Source organism: Neopelma chrysocephalum, unplaced genomic scaffold (genome assembly GCF_003984885.1).
Source record: "Neopelma chrysocephalum unplaced genomic scaffold, ASM398488v2 Primary Assembly neopelma1_72, whole genome shotgun sequence".
NCBI lineage: Eukaryota > Metazoa > Chordata > Aves > Passeriformes > Pipridae > Neopelma > Neopelma chrysocephalum.
Genome location: NW_020897732.1, coordinates 7587696 through 7615126, shown reverse-complemented (window position 1 = coordinate 7615126; position 27431 = coordinate 7587696). Strand labels below are relative to the sequence as shown.

The window sequence follows — 27431 nt, the reverse complement described above, 5'->3', positions numbered from 1 at the left end:
AGTTGTTGCATTTGAATTAGCAAAGATTTTTCTAAAGAAAGTAAATTCTTTGGGAAACATTACCACTAATGCAGTTATTTTCAGACAGGTTTGTTAGTATATAATCTTTTGTGTTCCTGGGAGTTTTGTGTTCCAGTCTTATTAACTTTTTGACTTCTGTAATTACAGTCTTCCTACCTACTAACAAACAGCAAGAATCCTGAAGTCCTTCCTTTTGTCTGGTTTTTTTTTTGTTGTTTTTTTTTTTTTTTTTGTAACAGGCTACCATGAGTTCTTTGCTTAAGCATTTACCTTTTTCCCAAAAAGTTTCATGTAATCTGCTGTTGTTGATAGATTAGAAGTCTGTCTCACTGGCTTTCTTGAAATTTCTTGCCTTTTGTTCTCTCTTGATCTTTGCTGTTCTGACAGCACCACAAGTTCTGCTCAGAAATGTACTCCAACATTTTTATTGAAACCGAATCTAAAACTCTGTCCTCCCATAAGCTTTTGATAATACCTGGATTAGAATAAACTGATTTTATCTCCAAGCAGTATTTACTAATACTCTGAAATGACAGTAGCTTAACATTTTGGTTTTCTGAAGCTTTTAACATGTATTTATATAGTGTTCTCAATTTTTAGAAGGGCCTTGACTTTTTTTGTGTGTGTAGTTGGTTTTTTTATTACTTAATTTTGTTAATCTGATATGCTTCTAACATTCAATAAAAAATGGATTGTGAGCACCAAAATGACTATAATAAGATGAGTCATTAAAAAAGCCCGACACCCTGCATTTGAACTGTTTGGAAAGAGCCTTCTTTGTGAAAAGATTATCAGGGATGGAAAGGTTCTGCTAAATCACAAAAATAGACCCACAAGGCTGAAATGTTATTATTTTACTGAGTGGTGCTATTAATCATCCTGATTTAGGGAATAAAAGCATAAACAGGGTCTGAGTAGCTGTGAGGTTGCTCTATTAATGTGTGTTTGATGGAAGATGCAACAAATGATAGTGCAGCAGCCTCCTGCTGCCTTCTCTCCTCAGTGTTTTTGGCATTTTTTTTCTTCTGCCTGCTGTACCTGTCTAGCTGTCAAAATAATAAATATTTTCCCTGAAAAGTCCTCCCCCTTTTCCTGTCTCTGCCTAATCCATCTCCCTGAGCATTCTGCAGTCCACCATGGGACAGTGGTTCGAGTACCTCACTCCAGAGAATTACTGGAAGAGCACTGGAGGATTATTAAAGGGCTGGTCACAGCAGTCACCCGAGGCTGCAGCACATGCTGATGCCAAGTGCTGGCCTCTCTCTTTGGAGCGCAGGGTTGCCAGAGGCTAATAAGGCATGTCCAGGCCTTGGTTAGGTTTTGGTGTGGAAATAATCCATTAGGAAGCTGGGTTGATATCAGGGATCTCTGGGAGCTTCTGTGATCCTCCCTTAAATAACTTTGTGTTTCTGCAGCTGTTGTGCTGAGGAGGAGAGATTCACTTGCAGAATAGGCTAATATCTGAGGGGATTAAAAACTTGAAGCCTACATGATATAGGTTGTTTTGTTTTTGTTCAAACTCCAGGTAACAGGAAAATTTGGCTTATAAATAGAAAGCTTAATAGTGGGAGTAATATAATATAGATCATTTGTACACGTGAGTGAATGACCTTCATAGTGAACCTATGAGTCATTCCAGTGAGAATAAATTGGAATACAAAACAATTAACTGCAGTGGGTTTATTTGCTAGTTGATATGCTAGGCTGACAAAATGGCCTTTTTTAAAATCTGGCATAGTGCTTGTTTTGGAAATTATAATAATTCCTATATTTCCATGCCAAATTGTTAGTTTAATTTCTATTAAAAGTACTAGTGGGTCATCTTCATATTGAGGAAAACTTGTTTTACATGGAAAAAAATAAAAAAGAAACTACAAACCAAAAAGTCTGAGGTAGAAAAAAAATCTTACACTTGCTTGTCTAGGGTATGTAAGATAAACGTTTAGTCCTGTGTTGTTTCAATAACTGTGGGAGCTTGGGGAGGGATAGGGTTATTTTCTAACTGGTTTAGGCATTGTTATGTCTTTGCTGATGGGAGTGTATGTCTGACCCTCAGTGGCTGCAGTTGTTCAGCATAAACACATTGTGATGTTTCACCTTTAAGTAATTGCACATAAACCAGATGGTAACTTATATCTTTTTATTATCATACCGATTACTTAATGATGCATAATGCATATTGCATTAACTTGGAGATTTGTCATAAATCAGCTTTGATTTTTGTGGGAGTACCTGAGGTGGAATACATACTGCATTTCTGACCTTTGCTTTGTCAGTTGTGGTCCTGAACAGTCACGCAGCTACAAATCTTTCCTTGTTTTCATACTGGTATTGCTGCCATCACCAGGGTCTGCATTTTCTGAGCTTATTCTGAGCAGCATTTCAGACTGTTACCTTTCAATATTGAGTCCCTACTTGCAGAACTGGTAAAATCATGGGTACTGTACAACACTGACTCTAGGAGAGCTGAGATTGATGAAGAGAGTAGTTGTAGTTACTAAACTTCTCTGGTTTTAATGCAAGTATTATGTTTATTGAGTATCTGTTTTATGAGTGTAGTTTTTTAGGTTCTTTGTCTCAAGAGAACTAGAAAAATGCAGTTTTTGGATAATTCTAGTAATAATTATTTTTCCTTTTTTCAGGAAAATGTGATAAAGTAAATAAAGATTGCTTGTATAGGTGTCCGGTGTTGTGTCCTGTATCACCCCCTGCCTTTTTTTTTTTTTTTCTTTGAAAGAGACTATTGTCTTCCTGATGGGGATGGAACAACAGCTCTTCTGAGTGACATAACAGTGGAACTTGAATTTGAAATAGCATTTTATCCATGACCCCCTTTCTCTGTTTTTCCCCTCTTCCTCCTGCTTGGTACAGACCGAATGCCTCTTTGGGACACCTTGTGTAAACCTCCATACTTTGCTGCCTAAATGTGCATCAGAATACGTGTTTGGAGTATCTAATGTGGCAAGTGCTAAAATTAACACTTGGAACACTTCAGGATTATGAGTCATCAATCCCTGGCTGCTGTTTTTATATTTCAATAATTAATATAACCTATCTGGAAGTTACTTTTCAGACAACTATCATGGTGATCCACAATAAATCTTGAATAGAAATAAGCGAGAAAATTCAGGTAGCTGTGTGCTATATTTTACATTAGGTGTACTGGTTTTTAATGCCAAGCAGCTAAAATAAGGAAATCAACTACTTTTTATATGTAAAATTAGTTTTAGGTCCAAAAGTGAAACAGAATTTAGTCCAGAAGGATCATAGGCATTACCTTTGGGGGACTGTTAGTTCAATAGCATCAAATATTTCAAAGGAAGAATTTTATCTGTAACAAGAAATGTATTTTTTTTTTAAATAAAGAATCCCTAATGATTAAATACAGAATCACTCAATAATGCTAACCTCTTAAATGTTGTCTTCTGTTTTGTAGAAGACCCTTTTGAGGACTTCTTTGGGGGCAGACGGGGTCCAAGGGGAAGCAGAAGCAGAGGTGGTGGATCGTTTTTCTCTGCCTTTGGAGGATTCCCTACTTTTGGAAGTGGTTTTACTCCATTTGATGCAGGTAAATATCACAACATTTAAGAAGGAATGTGGGTTTGGTTCACAAAGGATTGCAATATAATAAGTTGCCTTCTCCATTCAGGAAGTTCTGGGGCTGTGGTTTTTTAAATTAAGCTCTCTCTGTAAGATGTGAATGTAAATAAAACTGTAAGTACAGTATTTGGGCTACTGAAAGTTCATGTAAAGTGAACATTCCTCTAAGAAGTAGTACTTTCTGTGTTCGTTATTTTGGTGCTACAGTTTCTTTATAGCTTTAGAATTGCTTTTGTTCTGTTTGCTTTTAGGTGTTGGGAGTGTGATGGCTTTTAGATCCTGAAAATACACTGAAAAAATGTGTGCCTGAACCCCGTGGTACTACTTAGCCTGGGGTGGCCAGTTTGAATGCTGTCCTGGGTATCTAGAGGTTGCTGGGAGCTGCTGGCAGTCAGCATCCTTTAGAATGAATCTGTGTTAAGATTCTGGGTATTATTTGGGATGTTACTGACACAGGACTAGTTCTGTCTGCCAGCTCAGGCATCCCAACACCTGCATTAAAGCAGATGATCAGATTGATTAGAGTTGCTGCCTTTACCCTGCGTGGAGAGAAAGGGGAATGGTTGAGTTCAGCAGACAAGCTTGAATGCTTTTTAGGGGAAGAGTTGACAAATGGTTTTGGACAATGCTCTGCATTTGGAACTTGACCTGTGGGGTCCATGAGAGAGAAATAGATGGGGCTGGAGTCAGGTTTTTATTCTCACACTGATGTTTAATAACATCTAGTCACTGATGCTGTGTTGATGCGACCGAGGGCATCCTGAAACTAGGATGTAGTCTGAAAGGATGAGAAATTTGTATCCCATAGTTGTGCAAAAATACATTTTTAGTCAAATGCCTTCTTTTCCAATAGGTTTTACTTCGTTTGGTTCTCTGGGACATGGGGGCATCACTTCGTCGTTCTCCTCTTCGTCATTTGGTAGCGGCGGGATGGGCAACTTCAAATCAGTATCAACCTCAACTAAAATAGTTAATGGCAGAAGAATTACTACAAAGAGGTAAGTGATACAAATATATTTTTATGAAACTATATGTAGAGACTTAAATAGCTATAATTACATGTGTATAAATATTCTATATCTTTGCACACATACATATAGTGATACATGTATGTATTTTTTTTACTTTTGTTGTTCTGTTCATTATATTACTTGGATTTCTTAGCTTAAAAACATTTTGAAATGCTGTATTGGATTCTCTCACTCTTCTTGACATTATTGAGTTGCTTAACACTGTAGCTGGAGATCTTATAGGCCTTCAGAACATCCTGTGTAGTGCTGCATCTGTTATTGTGGTCCCTGTCTCCTGTCTGCCCAGTCACCTTGAACTTCTGGAAGGGAAACGTACTTGGTTTCTGCTGATTGTGACGCTTTGAACTGGGGTTTGGGAGGACTTGTAATTTTGCAGACATTATGAAAGAGTTTTCCCTATCATCTGCTCTAGTTTTCTTTCATTGGTAGTGTTTGAGTGAAGTCTTTGTAGTAATTTTCTTCTGTCTGTTAAGTGAAATAAGCAACTGAAGCTTGCTTTGGAGAAAAATGTTCCTGTTTGTTGGAAAGTGAACTTTCAAGTATTAATAACACAGTGTAGCTTCTGGCTATTTCATGCTTGTGATGGGGAAATCATTGCGTTTGGCAAACCTGAAACTTTTTAGCTATAGAATAACCTAAATGGAACATCATGATCAGTAAATTATAGGAGTACTGAACAAGTAGTTAAATGTAATTTCAGTACTTAATAAAAAATCATGGAAAAGCAAGGAAGGACAAATTTTTTTTTGTCTGGTAACTTGTGTCCCATATTTTAAAGTGCAAGGCTCTTGTCTGTCCTGTTGTACTGAAGAGATCCTGTCATCTTGACCACTTGAAAGCAACCTCTGTCATCACACGCTGGTGTGGTCATGATATTTTTCTGTGAGTGTATTCCAGAAAAATCTGAAAACTGCCTCAGAAGTTTTGAGAGAGTTGTGCCATGTGAGAGAGACCAAAGAAAGTGTTTCTGCAAAAGTTTGTTTTAACATTAAAAAATAGACTATATCAGGTATGCTGCTGTCATATCTTTGTTACCATATCTAGGAAGTGAGGAGAGAAGCAAGAAATGTGGTTAACCACGTCTAGGAAGACACAGTTACTATCTCTGAGAAGTCCTCTTGCTTTGTGGAATATCTGCCCACAAAGCAGCTGAGTCTAAAGAAGACTCATATCCCAGCATATCCAATGAAAATCTTCTCTGAGTAATATTTTGCTTCAGGCAAGAAGCTGTTCCCTCTGTTTTTAATATGGGTGTATTCTCTTCAACAAGTCTGATCTCCAGAAAGTTTTGTATTCATCCGTGTGGTTTCCTCGTTTGAATCACAAGGGGAGAATTCCCAGATGGCTAAAATTTAGGCATAAATTAAGTATGATTAAAATAATTCAAACATTCCTTGTCTTCCCATTTCTAAAACAAACAAGGATAAAACCCCCAAACCCACAAGGCTCTTTAATAATCCTTTTTTCCAGTCAGGGATACTTGAATTTTGCACCGTACATGATGGTCATAAACTTGGTGTATAGGAGGTCTACAAATTACTTGCTCTGATAAAATGAAAAGTGGGTTAAAGACTGTCTAGTGTGCCTTACATCATGCAAAATTGTGATTGTATCTAGAATATTATGCATTTAACAAACAGGTTGGGACTAAATACAATGCCAAGATTGTGCAGTTGATCTGTCAAAATACTTAGTTCTAGATAAGAGTCACAACTGCGACAGTGCATGAAATGGCAGCTGTAATTGTGGACTCTAAAAACTGGAGGATTCCAGCTTCCAGAAAGCAATTTTCCTGCTGTAAATAAGCAATATTGGTGGGAAAATGCAGATGGTTACTGGTTGCAGCTCCTGCACTGGTAAATACAAAAGCTTGACAACGGCAGTTGTATTATAGCTCTGTTATAGTTCCTCATCTAAAACCAAGGTCTGGTGTGTATTTGAAACTGCTTGCAGTGCTTCAAAATGGCTGATGCTGTTTTTGTCCTGCAGGATTATTGAGAATGGACAAGAGAGAGTAGAAGTTGAAGAAGATGGCCAGTTAAGGTCGCTAACAATAAATGGTAAGGAGCAGCTACGCTTGGATAACAAGTAATTCAACGCACGCATTTAACAGAAATTTTAAGCTATAACAGCCACCATTTGAGGATTGACAGGAACATTTTTTGAAGATTTCAAACGAATTCAACTTTCTGTATATCGGTACTCAATCTTAAGTAGTATAAGTAGCTCACGGAAGCTCGTATTTGTCATAGACTTTTGAGTTAATTGTTGGGACCACATCAATTGGACCATTTTTTGTCCTTAAAATTGTTGTAAACTTCTGTATGCACTTTTCTTTTCTTATCTGTGATCAAGGTGAACCATGATCCTTCAGTAGTGCTAGGGCGAGATGTACACTAACACTAGCATGAATCTTGCTTTTTCCAATTTGAAATGTGAGCCAATTAGTAGTTTTAAGTCTGCTGTGAAGTTAAAAGTTCCAGGATAACCTTTTTAATAATTTCAACTTCTTTTTTTTTTTTTTTTTAAATGTTTAGTAGTGAACAATGTTAATACATTTCTGGTAATGCATTTCTGGTTTAAATAAATTAAGGATGTTTTCTAGTTGTGCATGAATGCAGACAACTTAGTAAGTTTTGACAAATGTTTAAATGTGTAATGTAAGCAAAAGGTAAACAAAAGTGAAGCCAGTGAGCTGAGTCTTTTGTCATTTGCTAAAAAAAAATTCAAAATGAATAAATGCTGATGTTTGTGGTGCATTCTTTCATGAATGGCATTTGTAACCTTCTTGTGTCTGTGTGTGATTTGGGCAACTTGGGAAAACGGTGCTTTTTTTTTTTTCCTTACCATCTTTTTCTTCAGTCTTAAGGATGAGGGCCTTTTTTCTTTGCAGATGTTTTCTCCAGTGTGACTGAAAACATGATTTTTAATTTCTTTTCTAAACCTGTATTTGAAGCACTTATTTTTTTAGAAGCATTCAGGGGCTGACTCTCTAACTCCATCTTTTACCCTAGTATGCAAGTATTGTAGGTCTAGGCTTAAAAAAGTTTTCTTAAGTTTTAAGTTCTGAGATTGCTTCAAAAAATAAATACATAGGAAACAAAATACACAGGAATAAATACATAGGAAATCAATACACAGGAAATCAATAATAAGCCTCCAAAAGAGGCTTTCTGAATAGGATTTTTTGTCATTTTGTGATCAAATAATTAATTACTTTGAAGATTTGTACTAAATTATTGGCATTATAGTATCACACTTATTTTTAGTCCTCAACCAAAAATCAAGAGGTGGATTAATGCCCTTTGTTAAATTAATGGAGTGAAGCAAAGTGTTCCTTTGTAGCTAAGACCAGATTTTCAAAGTTTAGTGAAAGATGACTTGATTTTGGTGTGTCACTGAGAAAGCATGTGAGTAACTAATGGCACTTGTTAACAGCTGCCAGGCTCTGGGTAGTTCTGTGCATAAATCATGGATGTGCAGTTTTCATCTGTGCACCAGCTTTGAACATCTGGCTTTCACAAAACTCTTCAGGGTGGCTTAGTGTTTAAAAAAGAAAAAAAAAAAGAAGCATGGTGTTTTCAAATGATCACCTAATGCCTTCATGCTGAACACCATCTGCTTTGTACTAACAAATGTGTGTTGATTATTAAATACCTTGAAAAAATTTGCTCGTTTTTTATGAAGGAAAACCATTTCAACTTAAGCCAAACCAACAAGCTAACAAACTGCTACAACAGAATACGTACTTGTAGCAAAGTTAGTATATTGTACTTTTGTCCCTCTACCATTAATGCTAATTTGATAGAGCCAAACAAAATAACGTGTAGAAGAAGAAATAAATATGTGATTTGGTTTTGGGACTAAAGAAGTTATGTACCTTTCCAAGTTCTTTGCAGAGTTTCTGTTACTTCAGTGTTGTGTTTTTGATGTAGAAGCACAAACTCAGTTTAGAACTAAATAGTGTTTTCTTGTTAATGCTGTTTTTTCCTTCCCCATGTATGTTACTTCTTGATCCAGATAACTAAACAGGCAATTTATTTTAAAATCTGGCTTTGTTGTGATGTCTTGAGTTATTAAAAATGTTAATTTATATTTACAGGACACAGTGTGCTCCTTTAAATTATGTAAACTGTAAAAAGTGCTTCAAAATTGATTAACCAAGTCAAATAAAATTAGGACAATCTGGAGTTGAGTTTGAATGCCTTCTTGTGAATATCCATAGGTTTTACATTAAACTGCCAAACTTCACCTTCTAGTTTAATCCCAGGTCATCATCTTTAACATTTAAATTACCTCACTCAGGTGAAGAACACATTTAGGGTGGCACAGCTGCTAGTCTTAAATGAGTATCCATGTGCTTGTCTTAGATTTTCTTGCCTAGAAAAGTGTGGTCCTTCTCACAGTGTTACACACAAAACAGGTCACACCAGGGTTCCAGGATGAAATCTTTGAGTGCTGTAAATGTGCTCAAGATCTGGTGCTTTTGGACAGCAAAGATCTGTTCTGCCCTTGGATCCCTGAAACTGGTTGTCAGAGCTGGACAAAACGGGCACTAAAATGGCAGGGCTGCACTTTCTTGGTAGAAAGAGAAACTGTCAAAACACAAGGAATGAGTCAGCAGAAGGTAGGATTAGGCAGTAGAGGTTCCTGCAGTAGTGAGATACCCACACACCAGCCTTTGCATAGGCTGGGTGTTGATCTGGGTGGATATGTGGTCTTGGTCCAAGTATATCATTGGACTGGCAGTTCGAGTTCCAGATGTAAAAGACTCCTTTACACTTGACCTAAACCGAATGGTCTCCATCTCTTTCAGTACGTAGGAGATAGGTTGGTTTTTTGAAATAACACCACATCCAACTTCTTTTTTTGATGCAGCTTATTGCATCCAGCTTCATTTTTAAAACACAAAATAAATCTGCATTCTATGTTTACTGTCAAGTCATTTAAAATTCTTCCTAGTATGTATTATATATTCAGAATTTCTTCTGCTGAATTATTTTCTCTTGAAAACCCACTTCCTACGTTGCTTTGAAAAAATTTTACGTTGTTACTTTCTAATATGTAATTTGCATGGATATACAAGACCTGCTCACTAGAAGTGATGGATCATCAAGGACAGCGAATTTCCTTAAACTTCAGTTTTGGCCAAAATAGTACAAAATACTTAATAAAAGAAAAAGTTCTTAATTTTAGCAAATGCTAAGCATCAAATCTATGGTGGGAAGAGGCAGCTTTCAAAACCAGGTGCTGTTGGATTAAAAGTGCCATTTCTTCATATATGAGGGGTTAATTTTGAATATTTAGGGACACCATCCCATTTAAATTGAGCTTCCTCCAGTTGTTTGGAAAAACTAAGATGGAGTTTTTGAACCTGCTAAGTCATTTACTCTTTCATGCTCTGCTTCAAAGTTCATTGGACACAATAACTTTGTAATGCTTTCTCCTGGTGCAACCTCTTTTTGATCCCTTGTGCATGGCAGTACTTTCAGTGCATTACACTAACTCAAGTTTCTCTTTGGATTGCATGGCACCTACTGCTTTCACTCAGCTTTACTGAACAAGTTTGGGAGTTTGCCTTAGAATGCTTCACATTTTAAAATGGCTGCAGCCCTTGATGTTCTTAGTTCTCACAACACCTTCTTGAGAATCAGAGGCATTGTCCTGTGGTACAGGGGACAAAGCTGCTCTGCAGAGCATGTGTACATAGCATTTGTAAGATGGATGTTGTATCAACTTGTGATCAATTGATGAACTGAGTGAGAATGCTGAAAACAAGATTGTAAAAGACTTAACGACTTAAAAACGCATCATCTCTAAGCCCAAGGGTTTTGTATTTCTCGTCAGTGTTTGTGTTTGGCTGTTTTGTTTCTTTGCCTCCAGTGTTTTGGCTTCAGGTGTAACTGGAGGTTTGTCTTTTGTATTTAACTGTGCTGTGTTTCAGAACATCTCTGAGATGGTCCAGTGGTAAAGTTATATTTTGTTTTTTATTTTTGGAAATGTGAGTTTTATTAATGAATCTGTTTCTGTTCTGTTTGAGAAGTGAGCTTATTACTCATTTTGCCTGAGTTTAATCTGTGGTGATAACAGGATAGTGTTTCTAAAGGTGGTTGTGTTGCAAAGTGAATGCTGTAGCTGTCTGATGCTCATGGTCAGAGAATCTTTGAGATGTACTCAGTGTTAGTGCAATGCTTTAACTTAGTAATAGAATACTTGTTAACCTTTTTGTGGAAGCATTTCTTAGGTCTGTTGGAAAACCTGCCTCTTTGGTTGTGATTTTTCGATGTCTTGGTGTTTAGGCTTATTTATAAGTCATGGTGTTCTCACAGGGTAGTGGCAATATGGACATCTGTAATCTGCCAGTCAGCAGTTACCAAACTTTGAAACTTTGCCTTTTTGTAACATAAGAAAAGAAAGCTTGTTTGTACTGTCTGCTGCCTCTGGTCTTGTTTACTTTGGGATTGAATTGTGACCACAGCCTTGCTTGACATAGTACTCAAACAGTTTGGGTTTGTTGTTATTGCTTGTCTTCAAGTGGTTGTCTTAGGTACAGAACTTCTTATCTTCCTCATGAAATGCTGAAATAGTCCGTTTGTTGCAATAGTGTTGGAATGAAACATGTTTACTTTGTGAGCGTTGCAAACTGTATCTTTTGAATTTATAATTCTAGTGGGTTTATTGCTTGGTCTGCTTTGGTTTCGGAAAAAATGGCTAGAGTTGGTTGTTGAATGAAGTGCACTCCTGAAAGGTTAGAGGGGAAGGTGGTTGGTTTATACTCTGCTACACAGGTCATACCTTCACAAAACAGTGAACCTCACATTTGAGATGATGCTGTCAGATTAAAAAAAAAAAAAGAAATAATTAAAATCCTGTGATGATCAGAGCCATACCCTGAACCTGTGCAAGCTGACTGCTGATTCACAGTCACTGGAACTTTTCTGAAAACTCTGTTCTGGCAGATTCAGTGCTGCGTTAGGTGTTATCTTACTTAAAACAGCTGGTAAAAAGTTAATCAAAAACCCACACGAGTACCCTATGCCCTGTCATGCTTACCGTGGCCAAAAGATGTGCAGCAGCTTGGATGTGATAGTGCCCAGTTCTGAAAGCTGGGATGTCCTGGTGTGAGATGGCCTGAGTGCTAATTACCTTCTAAATAAAGGAAGCGGAAGACCTCTGCCTGAGAAGATACCAGCTTTGAAATGTCATGGTGGGGATTAAAGTATATTTAATTGAGAAGTAAAGCATTCTATTAGAAGGATGCCATTAAGTAGAATTGTGTCTTTAGTTTTCTGGCTTTTACAATAATGTCAGCTTTTGCAGCATATTGGGTTCATTTTAAACTCACTAAAAATAGATAATTTTTGAGCTTGACTTAAAATTGACAATCAAGAAAATAGATTTTTAGAGGCTTCTGGTAGTAACTCTTAAAACTTTGCTTTGCCCTATAATTTATCCTTACTACTGAATCACAGATTCAGCTGTTCTTTTCAATGCAGCCAACTTCAAATGAATTTCATAAAAAAACGGGGAAAAAACCAAACCTGTAGGTGCCATGTTTACCAGGAGCGGAAATAGGGCTGAATCCTTTCAGACACCTGAACATTAATTCTGAGATTAAATACACCTGGTTTGTAATAATCAAGTAAGGATGCCAGTCTGTTAAGTGATATGACAAATGACAGTTCCTTGGGAAGGCTTCAGTTCCTCCTTTTCTTGACTGTTAAAAGTCAACTATGAAATCTTCATTGTTTCTTATTTGTAAATTTATTTGAGTTACTAGTATGGGAGATGGATCCAGCCTAGATGACTGGTCATAACATTCATTTTGTGGAACACACATTCCTGATAGCCAGAAGAGAGAATTATTTTGGCTGTGTCTGTAATTGGAGTTGCTTGAAGGTGTTACTAAGCCACCTGAAGATGCAAAGCAGTAGCTCTGGAATCTTCTGTCCTGGTTGCCGTCAAAAGCTTGATTGAATTGTGGTCCAGGAGGGGAGTTTACCTCCCAGAATAAAAAATCAACAGTCATAGGTCTGCAGAGGCTTTGAGACATCTGGTCGAGAAGCTGGGCAGCCCCATCAGTCTTTCGGTTTCCTTCCAGAAATAAATGTCGTGTCTATGTTAATCTTTGTAAGTGATATATGGAGTAAGATTAACTTGCTAATTTATCACACATTTGCATAACTGTCACCACAGCCACCTCTGGCAAACTTCTTTCCTTGACATGTAGTTGGAGGCTGCCTTTTACTCTTTACAGAAACTAAATCTGAATTTTTCATCCTGTTGTGATATTTGTCATACGCAGCAATGGAGTACTGAGCCTTGCTTTTGTGAAAGAGCACATCCTTTAGTATCAGTCTCTGTCATTCTTCCAGGAGGAGCTAGACCAAAATTGCTTTGAGCTTCTCTAGGAAAGTATTTCTGGAGGAAAAGGGAGAAAACTCCTGTGGCCAAGGCTTGGCCTTTCCTGCAGCCTCTCTTAGCCAGTCGGAGGACTGAGCCTTTTGTCTTCAGAGGACCCTGGCCAGGCTTTCTGTAGTAACGCTGCCTCTCGTCAGAAGGCACTTTGGTGCTTTGAGTTATTTGGACATGCCCTGCTAAGTAGTCACTCACACCCCCCCAGAATTAATCTCTAATCTCAATGTATACATTTCTTACTGCTGGGGCTTACGGGAAATATGGGCAGGTCCTTATCACCGAATGTACTGCACTTCAGTAATGAAGGAGCATTCATTATTCATCTGTTCTACACAAACTGGGAGCTGGCTGTCCAGGAGAGCAGTAGAGGGCTAGAAATTCGCCTAGAGCTGTTTTGGGTGTACCTGGTGTTGTGTGCAAGCACGAGTAGCATTCACAGACCTCCTGCCCTTGGTTTTTGACTGAGCTCCTGAGCGAGTGCAAAGAGGTGAAAGATTTTTTTCTTGGGGAGATTCACCTTCAGAGGACAACCACCAAAATGTTCCTTTCGTTAAACACCTCTAGTGCTACCACCATCTTTTCTGGGGTTGGATGTTTTAGCCCTGAGAAGAACAACAAATCTTAAGATCCTTGAAACCAGTAAGGGAGAAGCAGGAAAACAATGCACCCTGTTTTGCGGTGTTGACATAAATTTCAAGGGCTTTTTTCTTCCTTTGGTCTTTGCCTTTCTCATCAGGAAAACATGATCACGAGTTGTCCCAGTGAATGCAAGAGGGGTGGGCATTTGCCTTGTCTCCTCTTCACCCTGCCTGTTCCCTGCCGGCCCAGGCTCTGGGCTGCTCTGAAGGCTTTTTTCCCTTCCAGCGCAGGCAAGGGAGGTGCTTCTGCAGCTTGAGGATGGTGTGCCAAATTCCACTTTGATTCTAAAAAAATGTGTGCACCAGAAGGAAAAAACTGTGCATATTAAAGGTCTCCTTGTTTGGAAGAAGAGTATAAATATTTGTATCAGGCTAGACAAATTCAAATGAGAAGATAAACATACATTTTTAACACATGGATGATTAACTGTTGGAAGAACCTGCCAAGAGCAGTAGTTTCTCTGGCTTTCAGTGTCTTAAAAAGACCAGCTTTTTGAAAAATATCTTTTAGTGAGGAGGGAGTGTTTGGGCTTTACAGAGAAGTAGTGGAAGCTTGGGAGCCTGGGGCACAGACCGAGATGCAACAGAGCACAGTGCTCCTTCAGGCCTTCCTTCATGGTCTGTGTCTTGGCTTCTTCCCTTTCCTTCCTGATGTGTCAATGTTAATGCACATGTCGTATTCTCTGACTGTGGTTTTGAGACTGGGGGACGCTTTGGTGATGTGGGGAACTGCCTTGTGTCTCGGGAGGTGCCGAGGAAGCAGGGGAGCTGGGAAGAGAGGAGACAACACCACGTGCACCTGGGGCAGCCTGATGACTGTTGCCCTAAAGCATCCAGTTTGGGATGTGTAGGTGCCAAGAGTGGACTTCATGTGGGAGAAGACATTCTGGATTGTGCAGGTAAGTTGCTTGACTCTAGTGAACAAGTTGTGTGTTAAGTGAAGAGGAGGAACCAGGGCGAGGTCTGTGATGACTGTCCCAGGGAATTTGATTTGAAATTTGCATTACTGTGAGCCCTTGTATATCTCCTGTCTTCTCACCAACAACAGGCATGCAGAGCTTGAGACAGCCTACTTTCAACTCCTGAGATGAAGATTAGGAGGTCTCTTGTTAATGACACATTGAAGATTCACATGGCAGAATTAACTGTTCAGTTTCTTAAATCTGGGCAACATTTTAATGATGTAAAGTTTTTATTTTTAGTGTGTGTTAAATCTTACGTTGGTAGCAATATGTGCATTTTGAATTTTGAGTGACTATAATGAAAAAAGCTGGATTTTTGTTAATTAAATCACTTTTGGTAGTGTGCTAAATGCCTAAGGCTGCAATATGTCAGAAAAATAGTTCTACAGGCAATAGCCAGAGAAGCATCCCACAGGGCTTATATGTGTGAAAAAACTGTCTGTGGATGCTTTTTTGGGTTTTGTATATATCCGGGCCTGAATTTTTAAGTTTATTTCAAAGAGAAACTTGAGGAAAGGCAAATTCCTAGAATTATAACTCAGCAGCACTTGGGTCATACAACCATCAAACACAGTTTGGAACAAAACCGAAATGTAAGCTATTGTATGGTAAAGTCCTGGTATCTCTTAAGGACCTTCCAAATTTTCTGGGGAAGGTATCCTGCTTGGAGAGTGCTGGAACTCTGGAACAAAGTTTTAGTTCTTCAGTGGTCAAATTAACCATATTTTGAGAGATAAGTATTCTGATCTTAAAATAGCCTTCGTGCAGTCTCCTTTCTCTGCAAGTAATAAAAACTGTAAGGCTTTTGCCAGTCACCAATGTGGACATGGCCAGCTGTAGTGACACAAGGAATCTTGCTAATGGAAAAGCAAACAAGTGTACGTGCTGTACTGCTCTGCCCTTTTCTGGCTTAAAAGAAGGCTCGGACAGAAATATTTCTGTAGTTTGCAAAGTGTGTGTCCAGTGCGCACCTTGTATGTATTGGCTGCTCGTTAGCAGTAAACTGCTGCATAACTAGTTGTTTTTCTGAGTGTATCAGAGCCGTAACTTGTCAAGGCAAACCAAGTGTATCAGTTTTATCCATATTTTCCAAGAACCTTAAAAGATTTGAGTTGCATTCTGCGTGGAACTTATTTCAGTTAGAAAATTCAGTGTTGTTTGCTGTACAACTCGAGTCCCGTGTTACATCACTGGAAGAGACATCACCAGGTGTTCCTAGGTTGGATACAGTGTTTTCTTTTGAGAAGCAGGTAGAAAATGATAAGTAGGTGATTGTTTTTACCACTATTAAGTAAGAAGAAAATGATGTGTATTTTATTATGTATATTCATATTTTTGAGGTGTTATATCAGTGTCAGCTACTGCTATATGGTATATAAATTGCAGGATCTATTGCAAAGGGGGAAGTGTCTAAACAATTTCTGAAATATTTTTGAAACATTGCTATTGCCCTACTTTTGATCCCTCTTGAAAGTATTTCCCCGAAAGAATTGGAAGAATGCCTTGTTGAAAAAGGTTAAAAGAAAGTAGTGTAATTTGTCCTGAAGCCCACCAATAGCAGTTTTGTCGCCATTAGTAATTTATTTATTATATATAACTCTGTCTTGAAAAGTGTTACAGAACAGAAAGTGACTTTTAAGTGCTTTCTAATGCAGTGACTAATCGAGAAGGTGCTTCTTGTAATCACTCCTTAAAACAAGAAGCTCAGCTCAGGGAAATAAAACATTTTTCTGAGAAGATGCAGGTGTTTAAACCTCCTTGCTCTTCTTGATGAACAAAATCGAGATCATAAGATTAATTGATTACTCTTACGTGGTTTCCACTCTTCCCCCTCCTCCAGCACTTGCTCTGAGATCACGTGTGTGCTTTGCTCCTGAAATGTTTATAGGAGATGATGACTACATCCCTGGTAACCCTTTTTGTAGAATAAATCACAACAGCCAAGTGCAGGCCCGTGCTGGGTGCTCTGTTGCAGGGGAGGTGCTTGTTGCCCTGGACAGAATAGTTTCCGAGAGTGGAAACTTCTTTTCTAAGCGCTGTTTGCAGGGGGAGTAGGATTTTGCCTTGCGCCTCCCAGCTTCTCTTGAAACCAAAAGCCAACCCTTTGTTCACGCTGGGCTCTGGGTTCAGTTCACTGTTGTGTTTTCTGGGTGTGGTGGCAAAATTTCCCAAATTGCTGGTGTCTCTGGTGTTGAGTATGGACCTGCAAGTGGCACAGGGCCAAGCTCTCAACTTGAAGTGCAGCTTTAATATAGGTTAGATGAAAAATTGTTAACAGAGGTCAAAGCCTCTTGGGTTTTCTATTTTTGTGACAGTTCTGGCTAATCTTCCCTTAAAATGTAGGCCTTCTGTATTTTCAGTTGAAATTGGGATAGAGGTGGACACATTCAGGTCCTTGCTGAACTGTCATCAATGTCCATATATTGGTGTTACAACAGTGTGGTTTTATTTATAGATGTACCTTCTCAATTGAAATTCAGTGCTCTGAAGGCTTTTACAAACAGATTCCATCTCCTGGAAGGTGATGTCACTGCCTTGCCAGCTGTAATTCTGTTTCTAGTCCAGTCTTCAGTCTTGACTAAGCAAATTTTTTCTTAGAAAAACAGTTGATTCTTTTATTTAGTATTTTTAAATATTACTGTAAAAGGAGATTGTTTCTGTAGGGATAGCAGGCTGTGTCCAATACCAACAGTTCAGACAAGGTCAGAATTTTAACTGGAAAGGGATGAAGTGTTGTCAAATGTGCAAAATCTGGGACTGTTCATGTCAATCACTGACTCGCATGGTAACAAATGTAGGTGAGCGTCAGCCCTACCTGTTGTGTGTCTGTTCTGGGTTTCCTTTTGTTGTTGCAGTGCTGACTGCAGGACGTTTTCAACTCTGCAAAGGGAACAATTATTATTCGTGAGACCAAGGAGAAACACTGTAGTGTAAATGAAGTTTGACATCTTCAAACTTAGTAAAACTCTTGGCAAGTGTTTCTGAGAAGGTTCCGAGTTCGCTGGTGTTCAGGGAGGAGGTTGAGTAGCTCTGCTGGGTGCTGCACTTTGGGCTGCCAGTAGTACAAAGTTGTCTGTGTTTAAACAGCTCAAACCTGCATGTTTGATGATTTGCTTGTAAAGTTTTTCAAATATTTATACCATGGTATAATGAGCCGGCTGACAGATAGTCACTGAAATGTTTGGAAAGGCTTTCACTGCTATTACAGAATTACAGGACATGTGGGTACATCCTTACACTGGGTGATTTTAAGCAAAAGCTCGTTAAGGCAACTTCAGGTATCAAGTTGTTGTTCTGTTGTGCAGCTTTGGTAGGTGCACCCCTTCCAAGGGCTCATCCACCTCTCCACCAAGAGCTAGTGGACATTCTGGTGTGCTTTGCACCCTTCTGGAATGCAGAACCCTCCAGTTTCTCTGCCCTTGTGATAGCTTTTAAATACTGGTCCCCCTTTTTTTGCTTTAACCCCAGAGGTTGTGGTTGGAAATGGTTGTTATTGTCCTTGGTGCTCCATCCCATGGATCTCGAGATGTGTTAAAAGAGGAGAAGGTGGAATGGTGCCATTGCAGCATCGTAGGATGGGAACAGCCATTGCTCTGGGCATGGGCAAGTCTGGGGTGACCTTCCTCGGGATAAATGGGTGCACCAGGCAGGTATTAATGTCTCCTCTGGAACTCTCCTTCTGTTTCCAAAACTCACAAAACTCTCTTGGTGAAATGTTCCCTGCTCCCACTGGATCTCTGCAGAAGGAGCATATAAACTGACTGACGATACTGTTCCCAGGCACAAAGGAGAATTGTAAGTATTGTTAGTGTTGGATGGCAGTCATGTTCCTGGTTTGGTGTTTGTTTTTTTTTTTAATTGAGAAAATGTTGATTTCTGTGCTCTCCTTATTGGCCATTTTGGTAAGAACTTCAGTTTGAGCAGCATACACAGAACAATTTCTTTTTGTGTATTTAAATATATGTGTTTATGTGTGTGCCTACATTTGCATTTATAAACATTCAGCTATTGATAGGATTTGAAAAATTAGTTGTTGCATTTCTGAACTATGGTGGGTTTTAAGGCACAGGCTGAAGATCTTGACTGTGGGTGGGAAAGAGTGTTTGGAAACTTTGAGAGTTCCATGATTGACTGGAGATGCCAAACAACAAAAATGGTGCAGCTTGAGAGTTGTGTCTCCTTTAAGGCCACTATACAAGTTCATAATTAGGTGTTTAGTCAAAATTAGTATTGAATGTCAACTTGAAACACTATTTTTTAAAAATTCAGACTTCTCATTAGCGCATCAAAAATTGAACAGCAACTAATCACTTGGTGCTCCTGTCATCAGGAAGATGTCAGAAACAGGACTGAGTTTTGTGGTGAAGGTTCATGAAACACTTCGAAACCTACTGAGCTGTCAGAAGAGATGTCCTATTTCTCTGGGCATGTGTTGCTTTAGGGGTCACTTAAAAGATGATGGTCTCTGGAGCTCTGTAACTTAAATCAGGGATGTGTGCAGGCACTGGGAGATGGGATTTGCTTGCCCTAGTCCTAGTAATGCAGGGAGGGTGGAAGAGGAATAAATTGCACATTGGGGGGTGTAATTGGAGAGAGCGGGTATCTCTTTTTTTTTTTTTTTTGTAATTAATAAGTGAAACCCTCAGTGCCAGAACCTTAGTGTTGTATTTAAGGCTCAGGGTAGGAGGGAGAAGAGTTTTCAAATGATTAACCTGAAAAGTGTGGACAGTGGAATATAAAAGGTGGAGCTTGCTCTTACTGTCTCGCGTCTGTGAGATTTCAACGGCACTAATGGCCATTTGATGAAAATATAAACTTGGTGATTTTGTGCTTTTGCCAAATTACTATGGAAGTGTTGACAAAACAGCTGGGGAAGTCATTCATCACATTTTTCTGAAGTCACTCATGAGATTCTTTTTGTTTTAAATTTAACTGCCTGGCTTTTTCTTTACGCATCTTTCTTTTACGGTAATCTTGGTTTGCTGTGCGTTAAGATTTTGAAGACTGGCTTAAAGCTCGGAATCAATGGAAAAATATGTAACACAACTGTGTAATTTACAAATTAGGGCTTGCTCAGAACTGTTTGAAGATGCTCTTTTAGTGAGCACTAATGGGAATATAAGATGACGTCTTGATACTTTAACTCATTAGTTTTTAAGAGTTATGAAGATAAAGAGTTTGTTATGAAAGTAGAAGAACATTTTTTCTCTGCTTTTGCTGTCTGAAGAGTTTTCTAATTAGAAGCCAATTTTGCTTGACCTGGTGGTGGTAACTCCTAGGAGGGCTGAAAGCAAGAAGCAAAGTTTTGTCTTTGGGGGCAGTGAAGGAGCTGTTTTGTCTGGCACTGGGAGGTTCTGGAGAATGAGCGTAAGAGACGCGAAGCTCTCCAGGGCTCTGCTCAGGCACAAGGAGAGAGGAAGCACTGGTGGAAGGCACCTTGTGTCTGGGTACGTAGTGGAGGGCCTGGCTGGGTTGCATGTAGTTGTGCTGTGAAATTTTTGTTTATTCATTTTTTCCTCCAGTAGTGAGTATTAAGTTTCATTATAAGGGCCAATTATTTTTTTCCCCTCAGTAGGATTTTGGTTTGCACTTCAAATACAATTTCAAAGTGAAACTTGATCTGCGTGGCTTCCTCATGGTAGAGACGAAACGCACGGGGATTTCTGTCTGAGGTTGAAATATAATTGAGATGAAAAAAAAAGCCTGAGTTTCATATAATCATAGGATGGTTTGAGTTCGAAGGGACCTTAAAGATCATCCAGTTCCAAGCCACTGCCATGGGCAGGGACACCTTCCACTAGAGCAGGTTGCTCAAAGCCCCACCCAGCCTTGAACACTCCCAGGGATGGGACATCCACATCTTCTCTAGGCAACCTGTTCCAGTGCCTCACCACCCTCACAGTAAAGTATTCCTAATATTTGATCTAAACCTGCCCTCCTTCAGTTTTAAGCCATTCCCCCTTGTCCTATCACTATCTGCCCTTGTAAATATCAAACCAAATCAAGAATTTTCATGTCGGTGATACCAATTCTGGAAGAAGAGGGGCCATGTAAGAGACAGGTACAGTGGTCTGAGCTCCATCTCAGCTACATGTTGTGAAAGGCATTTGTTGGGGAGAGAAGCCTCGAGAGTAGGAGTCCCTGGTGCAGGTTTTTAAGGGGGTCTGCAATGTAGTGGTGTACAATGAGACTTGCAGGAAACTGGGGTAGACCTCTGGCATGACCCTGAAAAGTGCAGAAAGCATAATCTTTTAAGTAATCTCAATTGCCATTTAAAAATCAGGTCCATTTGTTTAAACTCTGAGCTTGAAATCTTCATAATTAGTATTTATATGTGTCAAGCTGTGAAACTCATTCCTCGTTCTTTATTTCCTTTCAAAATTCTTGCAGAAACGAGTAAAACACCCCTGTGTGATAAAGTCTTATAAAATTAATTAAATTCACTTTGAGTGTCAGCATGCAAATGGGGTCATCTCTCTGCTTGCTGGAAACGTGGGGATTCATATTACCTCCTGCCATTTCCTACATCCCAGATCTTTAAGATGAGAGCAATTAGTAAAAGCTATATGGATGCCCTGGTGTGCTTCCACAGAAGCAAAATAGCTGCAAAAGGCAGGATGTGCTCAGCCTGTCCTCTCTGGCCTCAGAGATAATGTAGGACTGTTCCTTGGGCTTTAAAAGATCTTCTGATGAGTAAGTTTTGGCAGCAATGAGGTAACTCCAGTCTCTCCCAGCATCTCCCCTCTCTATGCCAGGCTCCAGAGATCGGTGCCACCTGACCTGGTCGGACAGGAGTGGCTGTAGCCATCGATCCCCAGGAGCCACTGAGCATGATCACATTTCCTGTCAAAGTACCACTCTGCAGCACTGTTGTAGTTAGCATGTGCTAAAAACTCATTTAATTTTCCCAACTCGTTGCAGATTGGGGCATCTTTGTGGTGAAATGTTGTGTTGAGGTAGCTTGGGATGTGCCGGGAATGCAGGATTCGTGTTGGTACACGCTGGGCTGAACGCGGGATACAACGGGGTTCTCGGGCATGTACGGGGGTGGCAAGTAAAATCCAGATGGATAAAAAAGAAAAACAAAACTGAAAAGGTTGAGCTCTCTAAGGGAGCTGCTGCGGGGCAGGGAGGGTGAGCAAACCCAGCATGGGGCTTTCCCTGCCCTGGGTCTGTGCCACACGGGTATGGCTGGGCAGGAACAGTGTGAGCTGGCACTGGAGCAGCTGAATACGAGGGCAAAAATAAAAGGAGCAAGTCCCACTGCCAGTTTTTAAAGCCAGAAGGGCAGAGGTTTGCTATGTGTGTTGAGCAGAAAGCATTGAGCCCTGCCCTTTCCCGGACACTGGACGTGCTGCAGCCATGCCCTCCCGGGACAGAAATAGCACTGCGAGAGGCGCCCCATCAGTCTGTCCTTTTTCCCAAATCCCACACCCTTGTTTTTTCCCAGGACTTTGCTACCATCTCCCCTACTGTCTCTTGCCACTTTTGGATTTTCTTTTTTTTCCCCTCCGTGCAGGAAATGCCCACCTCCCACAGCAGGGGAGATAGTAGTGCTGGTCCTGCCCTGGTAAAGCCCAGCCCAAATCCCCCCAAAACCAATATGAGTTTTTGGGTTGGAGCAGGGAGACATAATGCACGTCTGAGTTGCAGTGCTGTTCATGCTGACAGAGCTGAGCTGTTGTAACCAGCACAGGATGGGAGACGGAAAGAGGAGGAGGTGGGACATGGCAGCAGGTTTCTGCAGAGGGTACGGATCAAGAGCTGCCAGCATCTTCAGTTTCTAACCAGCTGAGCACTCCGGGTGCACCGCTTCAGCTAAATATTTCCTTGAATTTTGCAGGAAGGAAGTGTCAGACAGACACTGAGAAACCCTGAATCTCCTTATGCTCTCTGTATCATTGAGGAATGTGCAGTTGCTCTGGAAGGAAAATGATTGCCAATAATTGCTGAAAGCCACTGATTTGTGTGAGCCCACTCAAAACCTCCTCCTTTGTCCTGTGCTTTAGCTGATAAACGTCACTGCTGAAATAAACTCCCTTTATAGTTTACAAAAGCTCTGCCCTAGAAGTGATGGTGCAGATGGGGCAGCTGCTCTGGCATTCCCTGGATAGTTTCTGAGTGATTTCAGGCTCTTTCAGCTTTCAAAACTATGTGCATTTTTTTTAATCAGAGGATTTTAAAATGGCTGCTTTTTCTTGTAAGCATCACATCAAATAGCAAGAGAGAGATTTTTAAAGGCTGTCACTATCAAACTCAGAGATATTTTCCAAAGAGGACTTGATGCAAATTTTGGTTACTGTCGAGCCTGGCAAACCCGAGAGAGCACAGGCTGAAAGAGGGTTTTATAACTCCTGCTGTTAAGCATCACAGTATTTGTGTTTCCTGGCATTTAGAAACAAGTTTAAGAACAATTAATCAGAAAAACTTGCTCAACATAGCCTCCAGTAATGGTGAGGGAGTATTTTCTTGGCTGAGCATTTTGCCTACAGTTTCAGGAGGGATTAGGGGGGTTTGTGTGCACATGTAGTTTTAGAAAATACCCTGGGCTTGGTGTTTTGTAATGAGCATCACTCATTTCCAACAGAAATTTGAAAGAGCTGATGATTTGGCAGCTTTCTGAAAACAACTTTTGAGTGTGGTCCCCCAAATCAGACCATTACTTCTGTGTTTTTAGTAGAGTTACTTGGTCTCCTGATATTTTCTCTGTACTATAATACATTAGATATGGAGCTTTTAAGAGAAGAAACAAAAGATCCAGTTAATCTCCAGGATTTTTTCAGCGCAGGATAATCCAGGCCTGTAGACAGGTCTGTAAGATGAGTTCTCAAATCCAATGAGTTCCTGTAAAACATGTGATTTCCCAGCAAATGCTGGACTTTAGTCTCAGAAGAGCCCTGGTATCTTCTGCTGAAGGTAGATATTAATACCGGAACTGCTGTAACAATGGAAAAGTTTATCAGTAGAAAAACCTTATCAACAGGTTACAAAGTTTGTAGTGTGATCGACTTCAGATAAATGTATTTAAATGGTTTTCTTTTCTTTCACTTTTGATTGCTCCTTCCGTCGCAGTTCAGCTCTCCACGGCAGCAGCGGATGTAGTTGAGTCATCAGAAACTCCAGTGCCCTCCATAGGCACAGGGTAAATTCCAAGCCTTTGTAATAGAAGGGGGAGAAAAAGTCAAGAAAAGCTTTTTTTTTTTTCCTTCTGCACTCTGTGTTGTCAGTACACATCAGGAACAGCTCAGATTTCCAGCTGAGCCTTCTCCAGAAGCAGCAATACAGTGCTCTGCTCTGAGCTTATACTGCCCTTAACTTTAAAGCCTTGAAGTATTAGAGACTTTGCTGGCCATCATTCCAGAAAGATTAGAATGGAGTAAGTTTCCTGCAAGCCGCCTTTGCACAACTGTATGGCTGGAGCTTGGCTCGGAGCTGTCCCGTCATTAGACAAACCCAAATGTCCCTCACCAGTTGCATCTCCTGGTGCTGGTTACAGGGCGGACTGTGTGGTGTTTGTGGCCTCGGGAAGTCTTCCTTCAGATGAGCAAACTCTAGTGCACCTATTTCTTTCCTAATACAGGGGAAAACCCTGATTATATATATATTTCTTGGGTGAGGTGTGTAAGAACAGAGCATGTGAGTAGGAGGGCTGCCGTGCGGGAAACACGAAGGCTCCACTCCCTCCTGCGCGGGAAGTGACCTGGCAAATGCAAATCAGTGTTTCAGTATCCTCAGGATGTTTACCCTGGTTTGTTTTGCATATTTCTGCCATTACTGTCTTGCCATTAATTACTGCTGATTCCTGGTAGGATTTCAGTTCAATTCGAGGACATGCATGGATATTACTTAAATGTAACACAAAAACAATAATGCTGGCCCGTGCAGGGCTGCTTTTGTGTGTAGTGCTCCGCGACTTACCTGTCCCACCTCACCTGGGATATCTCTGCCTTAGTGTTTTTGCTCCTGTGTGTTATCTCCATATCCCAGGAGCATGTATAGACCCCTTGGTGCAGCTAGCATCTCCCCCAGAGCGCCCACCTAGTCCAAGAATTACACTCCCAGTTTGTGTTAGACATATAAAATCGCTGTATTACCACATAAATACAGGTTGGCAGCGGCTGTTCTGATAACGATACCCTCGCGATAGGCAATATTGCCCTCTACTGGTTAGCGACAACTCGAAGGATCCCTGTTTTCCCCTTTCCGTGCAGCAGCTTTGGTATGAGAAATTATTTTCCAGCCCTTCTTGCTTGTAGCAGAAGGCAGCTTTTAGTCCTAACGCAGCTTTTTAGGATGCCACAGCTCGTGGTTCATTTCTTTGTCCTCAGAAGCTGCTGTTCATTTGGTGCACCAGAAAACCAAACTGTAATTATTGTTTTAAAATGTTACTAGTAATGCTGAATCCTTCATTTTCAGAATTAACCCTTAGAAATGTAACTTCTCCTAGCTGGTTTTGCAAGTGAAATAGCTGCAAGGTTTTAAATTATTATTATTTGCATTAGTGGAATAAGATCTTTTGCTTAATGCCTGGATGCTGATTCCAGCTGCCCCTGATAATTGCCCCCTTCCCTGCCCCAGCTGGGGTGGCTGCAGGATGAGCTGGCTCCAGGCACTGAGCTGGATTAAACATAGGCTTGCAAAAAGAGTGTTATTTTTAACCTGGGTCAGTCCCTGCTTGGGGTCACAGCGTGTCTGCCCAGGCTCTCACATGAGTGTGCTGGCTTGGAGACACAGGAGACGGCAAGAAGGAGGTTTTGGGGAACTGAGGGCTGTTTAAAGCCTGAGCACCCCTGAAAGGTGCTTCTTGGGTGGATATGCCAACTCTGAACTCAGGTATGCCCCTCCTCCTCCACACCAGCTGTCTTCCTAAAAGCTGTTTCTAGGACAAGTATCACCACTGATAAAGCTCTAGCAATGTTTAAACACTTTTTAGTGGTGATGCTGTGGGGCTGAACTCTCCCAGAGTAAATTTCAAGTTTCCTGTTTCCAGTGGTACAGCTGGCTTTACTCAGTCTATCTCAGATGTTTCAAATATGTTTAAATATGTAGAACAAGGGAGAACAGCTAATGCAAGTTCCACTTTAGTTTTGCTGTGCCAGGAGTGCTAAAGGTAGGTGATCAGAGAAAGATCTGGTGGCTTATGCCATGCACAGCGCTGGAGTCAATTCAGTGTTTGAACCTCAGCTGGCATGACGTTGCACCATTTAATCTGTGGTGCCATCCTGCTCTCCCACAGCTCATAAAGGGCAAAAAGTTTGGACAATTTTTTGGGGTCTTTTTGTAACTAAAACTTGTCTTTTCTCTGGGGAAATGGAAAACTGAATGACTCCTTTGGGTGATCAAGATGGATTTAGTCATTTTGATACTTGAAGGGAGCTTATAAGAAAGATGGAGACAGACCTTTTAGTAGAGCCTGTAGCGATAGGACAAGGGCTAATGGATTTAAAGTGAAGGAGGGTCAATTTAGGTACAAAGAAGAATCGTTTTACAGTGAGGGTGATGAACACTGGCACAGGTTGCCCAGGGATTTGGTAGATGCCTCATCCTTGGAAACATTCAAGGTCAGGTTGTACAGGACTCTGAGCAACCCGATCTAGTTGAAGATGTCCCTGCTCACTTGCAGGGGAATTGGACTCTGTGGGGGGGTTGGACTGTGGGGGAGATGAGCTCTAAAGGTCCCTTCCAACTGAAATGTGCTATGATTCCAAAGGCATTCTGGTTCCCTGTGTCCAGTACTGAGGAGTTGTGTTAGTGTGTCTGACTGGGGTGTCTCTGTGATGCACACACACAGAGCTTCAAGAATGGCCTCAGCACGTTTCCCATTCCTGCATCTGTTTGCCAGTATAAATTTTAAACCTACATCAAGACTTCCACATCAAAAAGAGAGCCATGCAGTTTGTGTTTCTCTGGGAGGGGAGGGATCTCCTGTTTCTGGTGCACTATAATTTGTGAACACTCTTGACTCATTTTTGTATGTGCAACTGATGTACTTGGGTTTCCTATGCTTTTTTTTCTTACTCTTGGAATTTTATTGGTTTATCTTCATAGACCTGGTATCAGCAGCCTGATACATGCTTCAGTGCTGTTTGTACAGTGTGTAAAATCCTGTAGCCTCTTATGGAAAATGATGGCAATTCTGCGTCTGGAGTTCTCTGAGCTTTTCTTTGACCTCCACTTCTCATAGCTGAAGTGCTGTGCTGCATGTGAGGGGAAAATCACTATCTTGCCAGCCCTCTCCTACTGCAAGGAGAACCACACACCCAGGGTTTTACACTGGCATGATGCAGGCAGTCTAAATGCAGAGATCCTTGTCATTTGTGATTTTGTCGTATTTGCTTTGGAAGTGTGTGGGAGACCCCAGGGCACAAAAGCATGAGTCCTGAGGTGGGGGTGGCCATTTAATCACCTGGGAAGAAGCGTCCTCTCCATAATACCCAAGCACATCAGGTGCTCAGACACACAGTAGGGGAATGTGAGACACGTCCTGGAATCTCTTCTCCTGCAAGGCCTTGGGTGCCCGCACTGCACTGTGAAATGACTTCTTAAACATTCCTTGCCTCCTTTTCCTCATGCGCTCGGAAGCCTCTCCCCGTATACGATTACAAGGTAAAGACAATGGAACCTGTTGTGTTTGAGAGTGTCAGTGGTTTGGTGCACACACAAAGTGGGTATTCCTGCTCTGTCCTGTGTTGCGTCCGTGGTGCTTTTTCCATCTTCAAAGCATTTTCCAGCCATGAACTAAGAGCACACGCATTAGCTGA

The 27431-nt window shown here is 40.6% G+C and overlaps 1 protein-coding gene across 5 annotated transcripts in view; it reads left to right on the top strand.

The window, feature by feature from the left end:
* DNAJB6 (DnaJ heat shock protein family (Hsp40) member B6) overlaps nt 1-27431 on the top strand; it is a 60288-nt gene that overhangs the window by 21991 nt on the left and 10866 nt on the right. For all 5 annotated transcript variants that reach the window (XM_027686990.1, XM_027686986.1, XM_027686988.1 and 2 more), the window contains exons 6-8: nt 3458-3589; nt 4475-4619; nt 6642-6712. In XM_027686990.1, coding sequence (XP_027542791.1) covers nt 3458-3589; nt 4475-4619; nt 6642-6712 — 348 coding nt within the window. The remainder of the gene's footprint in view (nt 1-3457; nt 3590-4474; nt 4620-6641; nt 6713-27431) is intronic.